Source organism: Prionailurus bengalensis, chromosome B2, assembly GCF_016509475.1.
Source record: "Prionailurus bengalensis isolate Pbe53 chromosome B2, Fcat_Pben_1.1_paternal_pri, whole genome shotgun sequence".
Lineage (NCBI taxonomy): Eukaryota > Metazoa > Chordata > Mammalia > Carnivora > Felidae > Prionailurus > Prionailurus bengalensis.
The window spans coordinates 47,200,943-47,217,512 of record NC_057349.1 but is presented as its reverse complement, the minus strand read 5'-3'; the positions used below and the strand labels follow the sequence as shown (position 1 = coordinate 47,217,512).

Below are 16,570 nucleotides of genomic sequence, written 5' to 3'. Positions count from 1 at the left end.
GCTAATTCTTCTGCTTTTCCTGGTCATGAATTCACCATTTATTTTTAGTCAGTCAGTCAATTACCATTTACTAAAGGTTAATAGCTTTAGTTCCATGCTATAAACGGAGACATAAAGAAATTAAAGAAACTCAGTATTGCCTTTTCAGAGATTTGTTCATTCTCAAATTCATTGATTCTAGTGTAGCAGGTAAGAAGACCTTGGGTTCAAGAATCAGACTGCTTTAAAGTCTAATGTCACCAATGGTTAGTTACTAGCACTGTAAAGTCCCTGTTACAGGGACTTTAACAGGATACTAAATGAATGCCTCTAAGCCTCGTTTGCCTCATTGTGCAATGATGATAACACAACTACTTCATAAGGTTGTTGTTGTGTTTAACTGAGATAATAAATGTAAAACGTTCAGGCATTATATTTAGCAAGTGTTCAACACATATTCACTATTACTTATTGGGCATCTATTGAGAAAGAAACCTTTTGTTACATGTAAATCATAAAATAGAAAGTGGAGTTGTAAAGGATACCCTTTGCGTATAGTCTACCAATTTTTCCAGAAACTCTCTCTTGGCTCTCTTTTATACAAGCTGTATGTGGAAGGGTAAATCACAATTAATTTTTAAAGCTTAGGAAGACAGAACATTAGTTTATTTTCCCCTCATCATCTTCCATACCCACAAAAAGGGAAAGAAATGGATAAAAACTCTGTGAATTGGTCTCTCATCTCTTAGGATTAGAAACTGAACTGTGAGGGTGCCTGGATGGCTCAGTCAGCTAAACATCCAACTTCAGCTCAGGTCATGATCTCACAGTTGGTGGGTTCGAGCCCCGCATCGGACTCTGGGCTGACAGCTCAGAGCCTGGAGCCTGCTTCGGATTCTGTGTCTCTCTCTCTCTCTGCCCCTCCCCTGCTCATATACTCTCTCTGTCTCTCAAAAATAAGCATTAAAAACAATTTTTTAAAAGAAACTGAACTGTGTATTCTGACATTCACTTTCTCAGAAGTGCCATTTTCTAATTTTTTTTAGTTAGATAAATGATAAACATTGCAATTGCTACTATAATTGTATCTCAATCTCCATTCAGCAAGTACATATTAAATGACTCTTCTAGGGGCACCTGGGTGGCTCAGTCGGTTAAGCGTCCGACTTCAGCTCAGGTCACGATCTCGCGGTCCGGGAGTTCGAGCCCCGCGTCAGGCTCTGGGCTGATGGCTCAGAGCCTGGAGCCTGCTTCCGATTCTGTGTCTCCCTCTCTCTCTGCCCCTCCCCCGTTCATGCTCTGTCTCAAAAATAAATAAAACGTTAAAAAAAATTAAAAAAAAATAAATGACTCTTCTATCCTAAACTTCACTGTATAGCTGTCAAAATCCCTACCCTCATGAAATTTACATTCCAGTGGGAAGTAGCAGTTAATAATAATAAGAGCAGTAATAGTAATAATACTCATACCATACTATAGGAGTAAATAATAAAAAAAGCCATTAATGAACCAAGCTAATTTCAAATAAAGGCAAATGAGGAACACCAAAAAAAAAATGGAATAAAGTAAAGGTCACTATTATTAGATTAGACACCAAAAAAGCTTTCAGAATCTCTGATAAGATGACATGAGCAGCAGAGACAAGAATAAGACAAATCAACTGTGATTCTGGGTAAAAGGGTGAAGGACTTGAAAGATGTGATGGAAATGCTTGATAATGAGTCCTGAATATCACATATCAATACATAAAATACACAAGCAAATGCACACACACACACACACACACATCAAAAATCCTTCTGAAGAAAGAATATTACAGTTGAGTGAGTTTAAAGTAACATGTATTCAGTGAGGAGATAAGTCTTCATCTGAGTAAAATTAGAATTGACACAGAGAAGTGGATCATATGCAAAACATGTGAAATGAATATTAATGACTCTTGAATTTATAACCCATTACTTAAAATTCACTCAGATGTAAGAAGATGAGGCAAATAATAACATGTATCACAGTAGATAATCAATACTCTATTTTCAAAATTAAAATGTAAAACTTTGATCACTACACTAATTTCCTTATAGCAGGATTCTCGCACAGAGAGTCATGACACTGAGGCTTTTCTTTCCAGGAAGCAACTTTATTCCTGCTGGCACTGCTCAGTTGGGTTCGTACCCAAAGAACAGAGCTGAATGCCACGTGGTGTAGTTTTTTATATGTATTTTCTACTTCTTTGTCTCTCATATATGGTAACACACACAAACATGTAGTCTGATTAAGTGGTCTCATGTTATAAGTTCATGAAGGATGTTGTCATGTATGTGCATAGCCAGGGTATCTTGAGGTTTTTTTTTCTTTTTTTCTTTCTTTTTTTTCCCCCTGGGGTGGGGACCCTACCACATCCTTAGTGTGAGATAGCTCACTGATATATAATACCAGAAAGTAATAAGCACATTCTGACAGTTACAAATCCCATTGGTCTATAACCATTAAATTCAGTGATGGTCTAATAAACACATATTAAGAGGAGGCATCACTAACAATAAGAAATATATTTTCATTAAGCAAGTATTGCTTAAACACCTTAAGCATTGTTTAAGCAATGGTTACTGGATACAGTTTCAGGTTAATATTTCTAAATCATATATATGGTCATTTTTTTGAAAGATGATTCTTGAGTAATGGGGTAGTACAAAAAAATGTTTGGTGAACTATAAATTTGTTCTCCAGATCAAGACAGAGCATACAAGCCAACAGATACTGGATAACATTATCTCATGAGACCATATATTCTAATAGTTATCTTTAAGGTTGACTTAAAATTTAAAGTTTAAGGCTCTTAACAATAGAGAACAAACTGATGGTTACCAGAGGAGGGGGGGATGGCTATATAGGCAATGGCGATTAAGGAGTGCACTGGTTGTGATGAACACCAGGTGATATATGCAAGTAATGAATCACTACATTGTACACCTGAAACTATTATTACACTGTATGTTAACTAACTGGAATTTGAATAAAAACGTAAAAATGAATAAATAAATAAAATGTATACCACTGCCTTTCACAGCCATTTATGGCTTACTATAGAACAATAGCTGCAAGTTGCACCAGAGTTCTGCATGAGAACTTGTTTTTGACTCATCCTCGGTGAGAATTCATAACAGGCCATGGTCTCCTCTACTCCTTAAAATGTCAACGGAGACTCAGATTTGGTTGGAAAGATAGTTGCTGGGATGAAAGGAAAGATCAGTTTCTGCTATTCTCCAACGTCTCTCTAGATTCTCCTAAAAATAATCTCCCATGAGTGTTTTCTCTACAAAGTTCCTGCATAATAATAATGGTTTAGAGTGTGGGCTCTAAAAGTAGACCATTTTCAATTTCATTCTGACAGCTTTACTAGTTAGTGGTTGACTTTGGATAAGTTCCTTAAGTCTCTATGTGCCAGTTTCCTTGTATCTGAAAATGGGGCTAAAGATTATTCCTACTTTCTAGGGTTTTCATGAGATTTAAACACACTCTACTTATAAATTACACAGAAAAGTGCCTTGCACATAATAAGCATTTAATAGATGTTTTCAACGTGCAGCAGGATCAGACAGGACAGAGAGGCTAAGCTTCTGGGACTCATGGCTTCTCAATGTATGAACCATCAGTAATTAATACAGGTGGCATAAGAGCTTTTTATAGTGGAAAGATGTAGAAAATGTAGCAGAAGATCCAGCCACTGACATCTAAGCAATCTTTTGGTTTTTAGTAATTTAATTCTCCTTGTCCTCATCTGTAAAGAGGTCTTATGATTCTTACCAATTTGAAAATTTCCAAAAGTGCCAATCAATCTGCCCACTGGTGTATAAAATTAAGCTTTGAAGCCATCAGTGAAATGAAATATAGAATTTTGGGGGTTGGTGGCAAAATAACTCATGGTGTCTGGTAGTGAAGAACCAAGAATGGAAATGGCATCATAGTTTTACAATGAAAGAGACCTTAGTGCTGTTGTAGGCTCTTATTTCCTGGAACTTTGTGAAAGCTAAGCCTCAGTGCCAGAGCAACAAATCAAGGCTTTATGCAGAGTGGTAGAAAGTGCCAAGTTTTTATTGCAAACTCCTGTAGGAAAATAGCATTTCATTTTTATTTTCTCTTGACCTGCTCTCTTCTTAACATCATACACTTTTCTAGCATTCTCAACACATAGGCCTTGGCCTGGAAATGCTCCCTTGGTGAGCGCATATCAACATCAAATCCCTAAAGCCTAGCCACATGCTTTTCACCAAGAACCTACAACTTCAAGGGTCCTGATCTGTGGCTTTGAAACATATAGTTATTAGCTTTAATCATCTAACCTTGTAAAAAAAAAAAAAGTAAAGACATTTTCTCATCTAAGAATCCAAAATTCTTACTTAAGAGAAAGTATGTTGGAGTTACTCATCTTACCGTTTGGTTCATATACCTCAGGTCAACTCTCTCCCCCTTAAAAAAAATAAAATAAAATAAAAATAATAAAATAAAAAAATCATAACCCGTCTGTTATCTTCTCTTTTTCTTAATCACTACTTGCAATCCCATTTTTGTCTTTTTCTCCATACTTTGTTTCTGTCTTTCTCCCTAAAAACAATTTTTTTTCATTAGTAGAAATCTAGAATCTGGATCTGTCTCAAATAAAGACCTACAACATTTATTTTAAGCAATAAATCAATATGTTCTCTCCTATGCATCTAGTTTGGTTCTACTTCTATTACTTCCTTGCTAGAATTGAGACAAGAATCATTCAGATTCTTGTCTTTGTTTTGTGTGATTCACATGTCATTAGGTACAATGGCACATTTCAACAAAGAGAGAAAAGAAGACTATCCAATCTATAAGAGTTTGGCTGATGTCCAGCCTGATAGGAGTGGCTTACTTTAGACGGATGGAATGGACACAGCTATAATGTATGAGCTAGGTCATCTTCTTATTCATGCCATCACTATGCTAATGTGTTTTCATATTTCATTATTTTTTTATTTTATTTTTCACATCTGTTAGTTCGTTCTGCTTATATACAATAGGTCCTAGTAAATCTCCAGCAGTTTAAAGTGTCATTTTTTGAGAAGGAAATCTTGCCATTTGCAACTACATGGATGGAACTGGAGGGTTTTAGACTAAGTGAAATTAGTCAGAGAAAGACAAATATCATATGACTTCACTCATATGATTACTTTAATATGCAAAACAGATGAACATAAGGGAAGGGAAGCAAAAATAATACAAAAACGGAGGGGGGACAAAATATGAGACTCTTAAATATGTAGAACAGTGTTGCTGGAGGAGTTATGGGAGGGGGGATGGGCTATGGGTAAGGGGCATTAAGGAATCTACTCCTGAAATCATTGTTACACTATTGTTGTACTAACTTGGATGTAAATTAAAAAAATAAATGAATTATTAAAAAATAGAAAAACACTCACTAATTGAAGATAAATAAATAAATAAATAAATAAGGTGTCTTTTTTGGTGTGTTTAGTAAGAAGATATTAAGAAAATAGATTTTCCATGATGTGTCCATAAATATATAAGCACCTTTTGATAAGAAATGAAGCAGAGAATTAACAAACTAGATTACTTTTAAAACCCAGATTATAGACTATCCTTATAATTTGTTTTTCCCCAATGACAGAGAGAGTTAGAACATAAATCATTAAATTGTAAGGATATATCTTTTTGGATTTTCACATCCAGCCAAAGTATTTATATGTATATGTAAATTATCTTATAAAGTGCATATTTAATTCTTACCTTAAACCTCTAAATATAACTGGTTTTACCAATCCAGGCTTCAAAGAGAGAATCTTGAGGTTCAGTTAGTGAATATTGGTCTCAAATCTATAGCTAGTAAACAGAAGAGCCAGGAGCCAGGATTATTTCTGCCTCTAAATCCAGGGCTCTTTGAACTTTTAGCACACTGCTTTCCCCTGTGAATGATGAAGCCCTAGGAATAAGTTACTACATGTAAGGAATTATTATTCTTATAGAATCACTATGGTAATTTTTAATGTAATAGTGCTAAAACTATGTTATAGAAATATTTTCTTTTTATAGAAAAATTGCATCCCAGAAACTGTCTGGTGTAGGTCATGTATACAGAGAATAACTTCACATGGTAAACACCCTTTTACTTACTCAGTTATGAGAGTGGAAAAAGTGAGAGCATAGACTCTGGCATCACATTAGCTTGGAGTCGACCTCTGCTTTACCAGCCACTGCGTGTCTGATTTGAAGCACTTACATAACCCCTTTGTGCCTTAACTGGAAAACAAGAAGTTCCTATGTCATAGAATTTGTCATGAAGATTAAGCTACTTACTTAACCTATATAAAATGCTAGAACACTGTATGCCCGGCACATAATAGACACTCAAAAAAGCATGTGACTGAAAATATAGGTAAGGTTGATTATATGCTTTCAAATAAAAAATTTAGGGGCACCTCGGTGACTCAGTCAGTTAAGTAGCCAACTCTTGATTTCAGCTCAGGTCATGATCTCACGATTGTGAGATCGAGCTCCATGCCAGGTTTTGCACTGACAGCACAAAGCCTGCTTGGGATTTTCTCCCTTCCTGTCTCTCTGCCCCTCCCCTGCTCTCTCTGTCTCTCTCAAACTAAAAAAAAAAAAAAAAAATTAAAAAAATTAAAATGACTTTCACCCTACTATTTCTTGTATAACTGAAAATGAGTTCACATTTGGCTCGTTGAGGTCATAACAGATCTAAGTCCACTATTCTGTTTGTTGCTATTACACAATACATGAATATGTGCTCAATCTTGAAAGGCAGCATTAATCAGAATGGTAATCACCCTGAGAAGGCTATAAAAACAAGAGTTCATCTATCTTTTATCAAAGAATAGCACAACCCTCAGACATTTTGACGTCTGCCTCAACTTCACCGAAGTAACAATATCAACAATGAAGATACTTTGTATTTTCCTGACCTTTGTCTTCACTGTGTCTTGTGGTCCATCAGGTAATATTTGCTAATAGGGAAAAGGAGGGAAGAACAAAATGCTTTTTTATAAATGCTTTACTCTGGCAAGAAAAGAAAAAAAAAACAAGTAAATTGTTAGGAGATTCCACATGAACTTAAAATGCAATTGACTCTCTTTTGCATGAAAGAAGAAATGAGTGGAACTGACAGTTGAGAGGATAAAGGCAAAAAAAAAAAAAAGAAAGAAAGAAAAGAAAAGAAAAAGAAAAAAGAAAAATTCCCAAGATGTAGAATTAAGAATTAAATCTGTTTGTTATTTTGTTTGATGAGACTATGACTTCTTACACACTTCCTACTGCCTTCTCTTTTTAAATGTAATTTAATGAACTAATATTATAGCTGTTGTCAAAATTAAGCTTTCTACAACTGGTCCAGTAACTTGTGGGGGAGAAGGGATGTTGGAGGTGGATGGCTATTTAGAACACAAAACAGGTAGATTATTTTTTCAACATCCTTTTCACTTTCCTCTTGAGGAAGCATGTGCAGATTAGATATTTAATGATATTCTATTTTTTAAAAGCTAGGCAAAAGAAATATTGTTGGATAAATATTCATATTGTAAAAATGTGTAGGGGATAAAATCTATCTTTTTAATACAGTTGCCTGGACATGATTTTAGAAACCAGATGGTTTCATTCTATACTTGAAACAGCTTTATTTATCTATCCAGTTATCTATGCAAGGGGAGTAAATTTGTATTTATGATCATATATACTTTTTCCTAGTTTCACAGAAAAAACAAAAGAAGATGTAGACAGAAAAGAGAATGTTACCTTGTCCGTGGTGCCTGCAAGACTTCATGCAACAGTTGGGAATACATATATAATTACTGCAATACTGAGCCCTGCTGTGTTGTACGGGACTACCAAAAGCCAGTCACTAAACACATCACTACTAGTTCATACAGAGTAAATGATAAGTCCACTATACCACACAAAATTAAATTGTAACACCACTATTAATAAAAATGAACTTTCTTACTTTTTTGAATCTATTTTCACGTGAGTGTCTTTTGGCCTTCTGGATTACACAACTATATCATGGCAGCTGGTAAGTTCAATGTTAGGTTAGTACAAGAGGAATAAAGAGGGGAAGCCTGTTTTTTAAAACTGGCTGAAGTTCTTCTCTACCCACATGACAAATGCCTTGCATCTTTCATACTTCTATTTATCTCTGGCGTGTTTATTTACCCTGTGCAGTAGCCTAGTTATTTCCCATGATCTTTTAGGTGTCAGTCATCAGTCATGATTTATGCTACTTTTTCATAATTTCAGCAAAAATGTGCTTGAGTCTCTACACAAAGTCATAAATGCCTTAACACATAAAGACAGTATTAGTAGTATAATTATGAGTAAGAACAATCAAACAAAACTCAATAGGGAGTAAAATGTGATGACAATAAAAGGAAGTTAAAAACATTGTTAAAGCATTTTTTTCTTACTATAAAGTGTTAAAAAAAAGTTCGGAAGAATAAAAAAATCTCTGAAGAAAACAAAGAAAAACCATTTCTAATTTTAGAGCTAACCTTGTATCATAATTAATTCTGAACATAGGCAGCCATTTCAAGGTCTTCTCTTCTGGTTCTTAAGAATTTTCTCCAACTTCTTCATCTTATAATTCAGTATTTAATACTTCTATCCTGTCCCCATCTTCAGTGAACTCATTGTATTTCTGGTTTTCCACTTTCCACATTAATTCTACCATAATATTGAATTAATGTTGACATGACTTTCTTATGAATTGTAAAGATTTCCATAAACAAATACTTGATGTGTAGAATTTAAAATCTCCACTGAGTGTATTTTTTACCTATAGCTACAGCACATACCTGGAAAAACATAAAAATTTAGGTGAGAATTCTGATTTAAAGAAAATGAAAGAAGTCCAATGAACTTGGGGATTAAGATGAGAGGATAATTCCGAGTTTTCTTACTTGGAGAAACTGCTGAACAATGTGATCATTCATTAGGAAACAGAGCTAAAGACATAGATTTGGAAAGGAACATTTATGACATGTTGAGCTTAGACTTTTTGGCCATATACAGGTGTGAAGGTTGGGAAAGAAAAATGTGCTTCAAATATAGATTTCAGGAGCCATTAACTGAAGCAATGAGATAAAATCACCCAAAAGACGATTACAGATTGATAAGAAGAAGCAGAAAAAAAAGCCAAAATCCTAAAGAATAGCATTTAAAGGAACTGCATAAAATCCAATAAACATTAAATTGGATTGGATGGAGTTGGATTCCATAAAAGAGTAAGAAGGAGAAGCTAGCCAAAGAGAACTCACTCCCAGCCTTCATATCTTCCCAGATGAGGTCTCAGATAGAGAAGAAAAGAGGTCACACATACCTACTATGCTCTGTGTTAACTTTTGATCCACAGAATCAATGAACATAATAAAATGGTTTCTGTTTTAAACCATAAAGTTTCAGGGTAGCACAGTAATACTAACTGAAGTGTGTATAACTTCTAAACTATAAAAGTTTTTAAAAAAGAAAAAAGAAAAAACACATAATGAAGCATAGGCAAGATTTCTGAAATTATGGGATAGAAAGATTCAGAATTCTTTCCCTTCATAAAGCAGCAAAACAGTGGCAAGAAATCAATTTTTCGAGAGCTATCCAAATTAACCACAGATTTGCAAAAATCCAAGGAGCATTTATTTAAAAAAACAAAAACCAAACCAAAACAAAACGAAACAAAAACCAACACAGGGGCACCTGGGTGGCTCAGTTGGCTAAGCAGCCAACTTCGGCTCAGGTCATGACCTTGCAGTTCTTGGGTTTGAGCCCCGTGTTGGGCTCTGTGCTGACAGCTCAGAGCCTGGAGCCTGCTTCAGATTCTGTGTCTCCTTCTCTCTCTACTCTTCCCCCGCTCATGCTCTGTAACTTTCTGTCTCTTAAACATAAATAAACGTTAAAAAACTTAAAAAGAAACCAAACTAAAACAAAACAAAATAAAACATTCTGAATCTCAATAAAAACAGCTAACTTTGTGGCAGTTAAACTGTCCCATTCATTACTTTCCAACTCTCCTCAGCTCCACAAGTAGCCTTGACAATCTGCAGCCTTCTAATCAACATAGCTGTGAATATATAGAGTATCTACAACTCAATAATAAAAACACTCTAATCCAATTATAAAATGGACAGCGGAGTTGAATAGACATTTCTCCAAAGTATATCCAAAGAGGATATACAAATGTTCAACAGGCATATGGAAAGGTGTTTAACCTTAATAGCCATCAAGGAAATGGAAATCAGCACCACAATGAGCTACCACTTCCCACCCGTTAAAAGAGGTATAATGAACATAAAACACATAAACAAATGTTGGGTATGATATGAAGAAATTGGAACTCTCATACACTGCTAGTGCAGATGTAAATTGGCACAAACACTTGGGAAAATATTCTGCCAGTTCCTGAAACAGTTAAGGCTGGAGTTTACATTTGATTCTGCAATCCTACTCTCAGACATATATGCAAAAGAAATTAAAAATGTAATGCAAAAACTTGCACACAAATGTTCATGGCAGCATTATTCATAACAGTTAAAAGGTGAAAACAACCCAAATATTTATAAACTGATAGATAGATAAACTTGTGTAGAAAACCCATACAATGGAATATTATTTTGGCAAAAAGTGGAATGAAGTATGAAGTCATGCTACAACATGGTAAAGGTCAGAAGACCTTTCTTGAGAAATATACAACATTCTTTCAGTAACAGTAGAGTATGCAAGATAGAAATTTGGATCTACAAAAAGGAATAAACTGACCATGGAATTTGTACATTTGTGGGTAAATGTAAAATATTCTTTCCCTCAGTATTTAATCTCTATTAAAGATAACTTACTGCTTAAAAGAAAAGTAATAATATATTGTGCAGTTGATGGCATTGCACAAAGAATGAGAATAGCCCACATTATGAATTATGGGAAAGAGGAAATATTAGTATAGAATTGTAAGACTTACATTATAATGAAAGTTAGAGAGCTATATTATAAACCCTGAAGAACAAAAATATATGTAACCAACGGGGTAGATAATATGTAATCATAAAAATATACAGATAAAGAAAGGGAAAGGGAACAAAAGCAGGGAGAAAAAAATAGAAAACAAAAAACAAGGTGGCAGTTTTTTGTTTGTTTGCCTTAAAGTTTATTTCTGAGAGGGAAGAGAAGGGAAGAGAGAGAAGGGGAGAAATAGAATCCCTGGCAGTCTCTGTGCTTACAGTAGGGTTGTTTGAGCAGGGTTCATACTCATGAAACGTGAGATCATGACCTGAACTGAAATCAAGAGCTGGACACTCAAGTGACTGAGCCACCCAGGTGCCCCAACAATGTGGCAATTTTAAACACATGTTATAATTTCAATAAGTGTGCACATTAAATGTAAATGTGACAATTAAAAGACAGAGAATATAAGACAGGATATTACATTTATTTTTTTCTGCATAACAAATTACTGCAAGAGGTAAAACCTTAAAACCTTTATTATCTCATAGACTCTATGAGTAGGATTCCAGAAACAGCTTAGCATGGTGCTGTTGTCCCAAGATCTTTGTTGAGATTGCACTGAAGCAGATAACTGTAGCTATAGACATCTCAGTACTTCAAGGGGGTCAAAGGATCTGCTTCTAAGCTCACTCATGTGGCTGTTGCCAGGCTTAATTCTTTTTTTTTAAATAATTTTGTTTAATGTTTATTTATTTTGAGAGAGAGAGACAGAGACAGAGAAAGAGAGAGAGAGTGTGAGTGGGGAAAATCACAGAGACAGGGAGACAGAATCTGAAGCATGCTCCAGGCTCCAAGATGTTAGCCCAGAGCCTGATGTGGAACTCGAACCATGAGATCATGACCTGAGCTAGAGGTCGGATGCTTAACCAACTGATCCACCCAGGTGTCCCAGGTTTCATTCTTGAGAGCTATTGAACATAGAGTTTCAGTTTTTCACAAGTTATTAAATAGAGTCATGGATTCGAACCTCATCATCTGGGCCATTCCATAAGGATTATCCCAACATAGCACCCTGCTTCCCCTGTACAAGTGATGAGAGAGAGAGAGAGAGAGAGAGAAAAATGGAGGGAACGAGAGACAGAGACACTGACATACACAAAGAGATATAGACAAAAAGAGAGCCCAAGATTATAACCAGAGTATTTTTAATGGTTATATTAAAAAATAAGAAATGTTTTAAACCAATGAGTTAAGCTTCCATTTTAAGGATTTAGGAAAAGAAAAAAACAATTTTAAAAAAAGAAAGGCAAATTAAAAACAATTTTATAAACTACATACCTCAATGAAACCCTTATTTTTACTCAGCAAAAGGAAGGAAATAATAAAATAAGATCAGCAATTATTTAAATATAAAATGGAAAACCAGTAGGAGAATATGAATAAAAACAAAAGCTAGTTTTTTAAAAAGATAAAAATTGATTTTTAGAAATCTCTAGCCACATCGATAAAAAAAAAAGGGACAGAGAAAATGCACAAATGACCAATATCAAGAATGAAGAGGAGAAATCACAGAAGATGTAAAAGATATTAACATAAGAGTAAGAGACTCTAATAAACAACACTATACCAGTATTTTGGTAACTGTTATGGAAAGGAATAATTCCTCAAATGATGTAAACCACCAAGATTCACTTAAGAAAAATTTGCAACTTGAATAATTCTATATCCATTTTTAAAAATGTATATTTACAAAACTTCCCACATACAAAATATCAGATATATATGGCTTCACTGCTGAATTCTTCTAAACATTTAATAATGAAAGTATATACATTATATACTCATTATAAACAAATCATTTTGTATGATAGTATAAGGGAGAAAATTTCCCAAATGATGTTAGGAAACCAGCATCACCCATATCAAAACTTGAAGAAAAAAAAAAGAAAGAAATTTCAAGGAAACTACAAATATTCTAAACATAATATTATCAAATAAAATGTAAATTTAGTTTTACGCTAAAAAATAAGTTAGCATAATCCTGTATATTGCAAGAGTAAAAAACAAAATCATTATTTCAAAGGATTCAAACAAATACTTAGAATAAATGTCATAACCATTTATGATAAAAAGTCTTGGCAACCAGAAATAGAAGAGAACATTCCCAACTTGAAAAAGACATCTATGAAACACCTACAGCTATCATCATTCTTATGGTCAAAGATGGGATTGAATGCATTTCCTCTAAAATCAAGGACAAGGTAAAAATAATCACTTTCACCACCTGAATTCCAAGTTGTAAGAGAATCTTAGAAAGTACAACAGGAAAAATAAACAAAGGCATGTAGATTATAAATAAAAACAAACAAACTTATTTTCACTTGACATGAGTCTATATAGTAAATGTCTATACAGTAAATCTAAGGAATCTAAAAATGAAGGTAAACTAATAAGTAATACCTTTGATACAGAAAAATATAAAAATTACATTGCTGTAAACTAGAAATACATACTTGACCTAAAGACACCTGCAGATTGAAAGTAAGGAGATGGAGAACCATTTATCATGCTAATGGATGTCAAAAGAAAGCTGGAGTAGCCATATTTATGTCTACATTTTAAAACAAAGACTGTAACAAACGAGGAAGAAGGGCATTATACCATAATTAAGGAATCAATCCACCAAGAAGATCTAATCACTGTAAATATTTATTCCTTCAATTTGGAGCACCCAAATATATAAATCAATTACTCACAAACATAAAGAAACTCATTAATAAAAATACCATAATAGTAGGGGACTTTAACACCCCACTTATAACAATGGGACATATCATCTAAACAGAAAATCAACAAGGAAACAAAGGCTTTAAATAACACACTGGACAGGATGAACTTAACAGATATATTCAGAATACTTCATCTTCAAGCAGAAGAATACACATTCTTCTCAAGTGCACATGAAACAATCTCCAGAATAGATCACACACTGGGTCACAAGTCAGCCCTAAACAAGTACAAAAAGATTGATATCATACCATGCATATTTTCAGACCACAACACTATGAAACTTGAAACAAACCACAAGAAAAGTTTGGAAGGACCATATGTATTTGGAGATTAAAGAACATCCTACTAAAAAATGAATGGGTTTTGAACTTGCTTGCACCGTGCAAACACCCAACGCTCTGCTTCTGTGGATCCATCCCTCCGACAGGTCTGCCTCCCTCCCACAGGGGATCACTGATAGCAAAGAGAGCTAAGCCTACCCGTCCTGCCCCTGTGCACCTTGCGGATCCACTAATACACAAATGGCTAGATCCCATCAAAGTAGCACCACAAGCCTGGCAGTGTGCAAGCAGCTCAGACAGGGGCCACACCACTCCACAGTGAGTCCTGCTCCTGGGAGAGGGGAAGATAAGGTACAAACCAGTCTGACTGTGGCCCCAGTGGTGGGCTGGGGGGAGACATCAGGTCTGACTGCAGCCTCGCCCACCAACACAAGTTACTCCGGACAGCACAGGGGAAGTGCCCTGCAGTTTGGAGCCACCACAGGGACTACCCAAGATGATGAAATAGAAGAATTCTCCTCAAAAGAAACTCCAGGAAGTAGTGACAGCTAACGAATTGATCAAAAACGATTTAAGCAACATAATGGAACAAGAATTTAGAATAATAGTCATAAAATTAATCGCTGGGCTTGAAAAAAGCATAGAGGACCTTAGAGAATCTATTGCTACAGAGATCAAGGGACCAAGAAATAGTCATGAGGAGCTAAAAAAATGCTATAAATGAGGTGCAAAATAAAATGGAGGCAGCCATAGCACAGATTGAAGAGGCAGAGGAGAGAATAGGTGAATTAGAAGATAAAATTATGGAAAAAGAGGAAGCTGAGAAAAAGAGAGATAAAAAAGTCCAGGAGTATGAGGGGAGAATTAGAGAACTAAGTGATGCAATCAAACGGAACAATATCCGTATCATAGGAATTCCAGAAGAAGAGAGAGAAAGGGGCTGAAGCTGTACTTGAACAAATCATAGCTGAGAACTTCCCTGAACTGGGGAAGGAAAAAGGCATTGAAATCCAAGAGGCACAGAGAACTCCCTTCAGACGTAACATGAATCTGTTTTCTGTGCGACGTAACACAGTGAAACTGGCAAAATACAAGGATAAAGAGAAAATCCTGAAAGCAGATAGGGATAAACATGCTCTAACATATAAAGGGAGACTGATAAGACTCATAACGGATTGTCTACTGAAACTTGGCAGGCCAGAAAGGAATGGCAGGAAATTCTCAATGTGATGAACAGAAAAAATATGCAGCCGAGAATCCTTTATCCAGCAAGTCTGTCATTCAGAATAGAAGGAGAGATAAAGGTCTTCCCAAACAAACAAAAACTGAAGGAATTCATCACCACTAAACCAGCTCTACAAGAGATCCTAAGGGGAATTCTGTGAGTGAAATGTTGCAAGGACAAAAAAGTACCAGAGACATCACTATAAGCATGAAACCTACAGACATCACAATGACTCTAAAATCATATCTTTCAATAATAACACTGAAGGTAAATGGACTAAATGCTCCAACCAACAGACATAGGGTATCAGAATGGATACAAAAACAAGACCCATCTATTTGCTGTCTACGAGAGACTCGTTTTAGACCTGAGGATACTTTCAGATTGAAAGTGAGGAGATGGAAAGCTATCTATCATGCTACTGGAGTAGCCATACTTATATCAGACAAACTAGACTTTAAATTAAAGGCTATAACAAGAGATGAAGAAGGGCATTATATAATAATTACAGGGTTTATCCATCAGGAAGTGATAACAATTATAAATGTCTATGCAGCGAATATGGAAGCTCCCAAATATACAAAACAATTAAGCACAAACATAAACAACCTTATTGATAAGAATGTGATAATTGCAGGGGACTTTAATACCCCACTTACAACAATGGATAGATCATCTACACACAGGATCAATAAAGAAACAAGGGTCCTGAATGATACATTGGATCAGATGGACTTGACAGATATATTTAGAACTCTGCATCCCAAAGCAACAGAATATACTTTCTTCTCAAGTGCATATGGAACATTCTCCAAGATAGATCACATACTGGGTCACAAATAGCCCTGCATAAGTATAAAAGAATTTAGATCATACCATACACACTTTCAGACAACAATGCCATGAAACTTGAAATCAACCACAGAAAAAAGTCTGGAAAACCCTCCAAAAGCATGGAGATTAAAGAACACCCTACTAAAGAATGAATGGGTCAACCAGGCAATTAGGGAAGAAATTAAAAAATATATGGAAACAAATGAAAATGAAAATATAACAATCCAAATGCTTTGAGATGAAGCAAAGGCAGTCCTGAGGAAAATACATTGCAATCAATGAAACAAGAAACAAGAAACAAGAAAAATCCCAAATACAAAATCTAACAGCATACCTAAAGGAAATAGAAGCAGAACAGCAAAGACACCCCAAACCCAGCAAAAGAAGAGATATAATAAAGATCAGAGCAGAAATAAACAACATAGAATCTCAAAAAACAAAAAACAAAAAACAAAAAACAAACTGTAGAGCAGATCAATGA

General features: G+C 35.1%; 1 protein-coding gene across 1 annotated transcript; it reads left to right on the top strand.

The window, feature by feature from the left end:
* Window positions 1-6,918: 6,918 nt before the first annotated feature.
* On the top strand, window positions 6,919-7,947 carry DEFB113 (defensin beta 113). Its single transcript, XM_043593165.1, has 3 exons — window positions 6,919-6,976; window positions 7,047-7,071; window positions 7,746-7,947. The coding sequence occupies exons 1-3, from the start codon at window positions 6,919-6,921 to the stop codon at window positions 7,945-7,947; spliced, it is 285 nt and encodes a 94-aa protein (XP_043449100.1).
* Window positions 7,948-16,570: the final 8,623 nt, after the last annotated feature.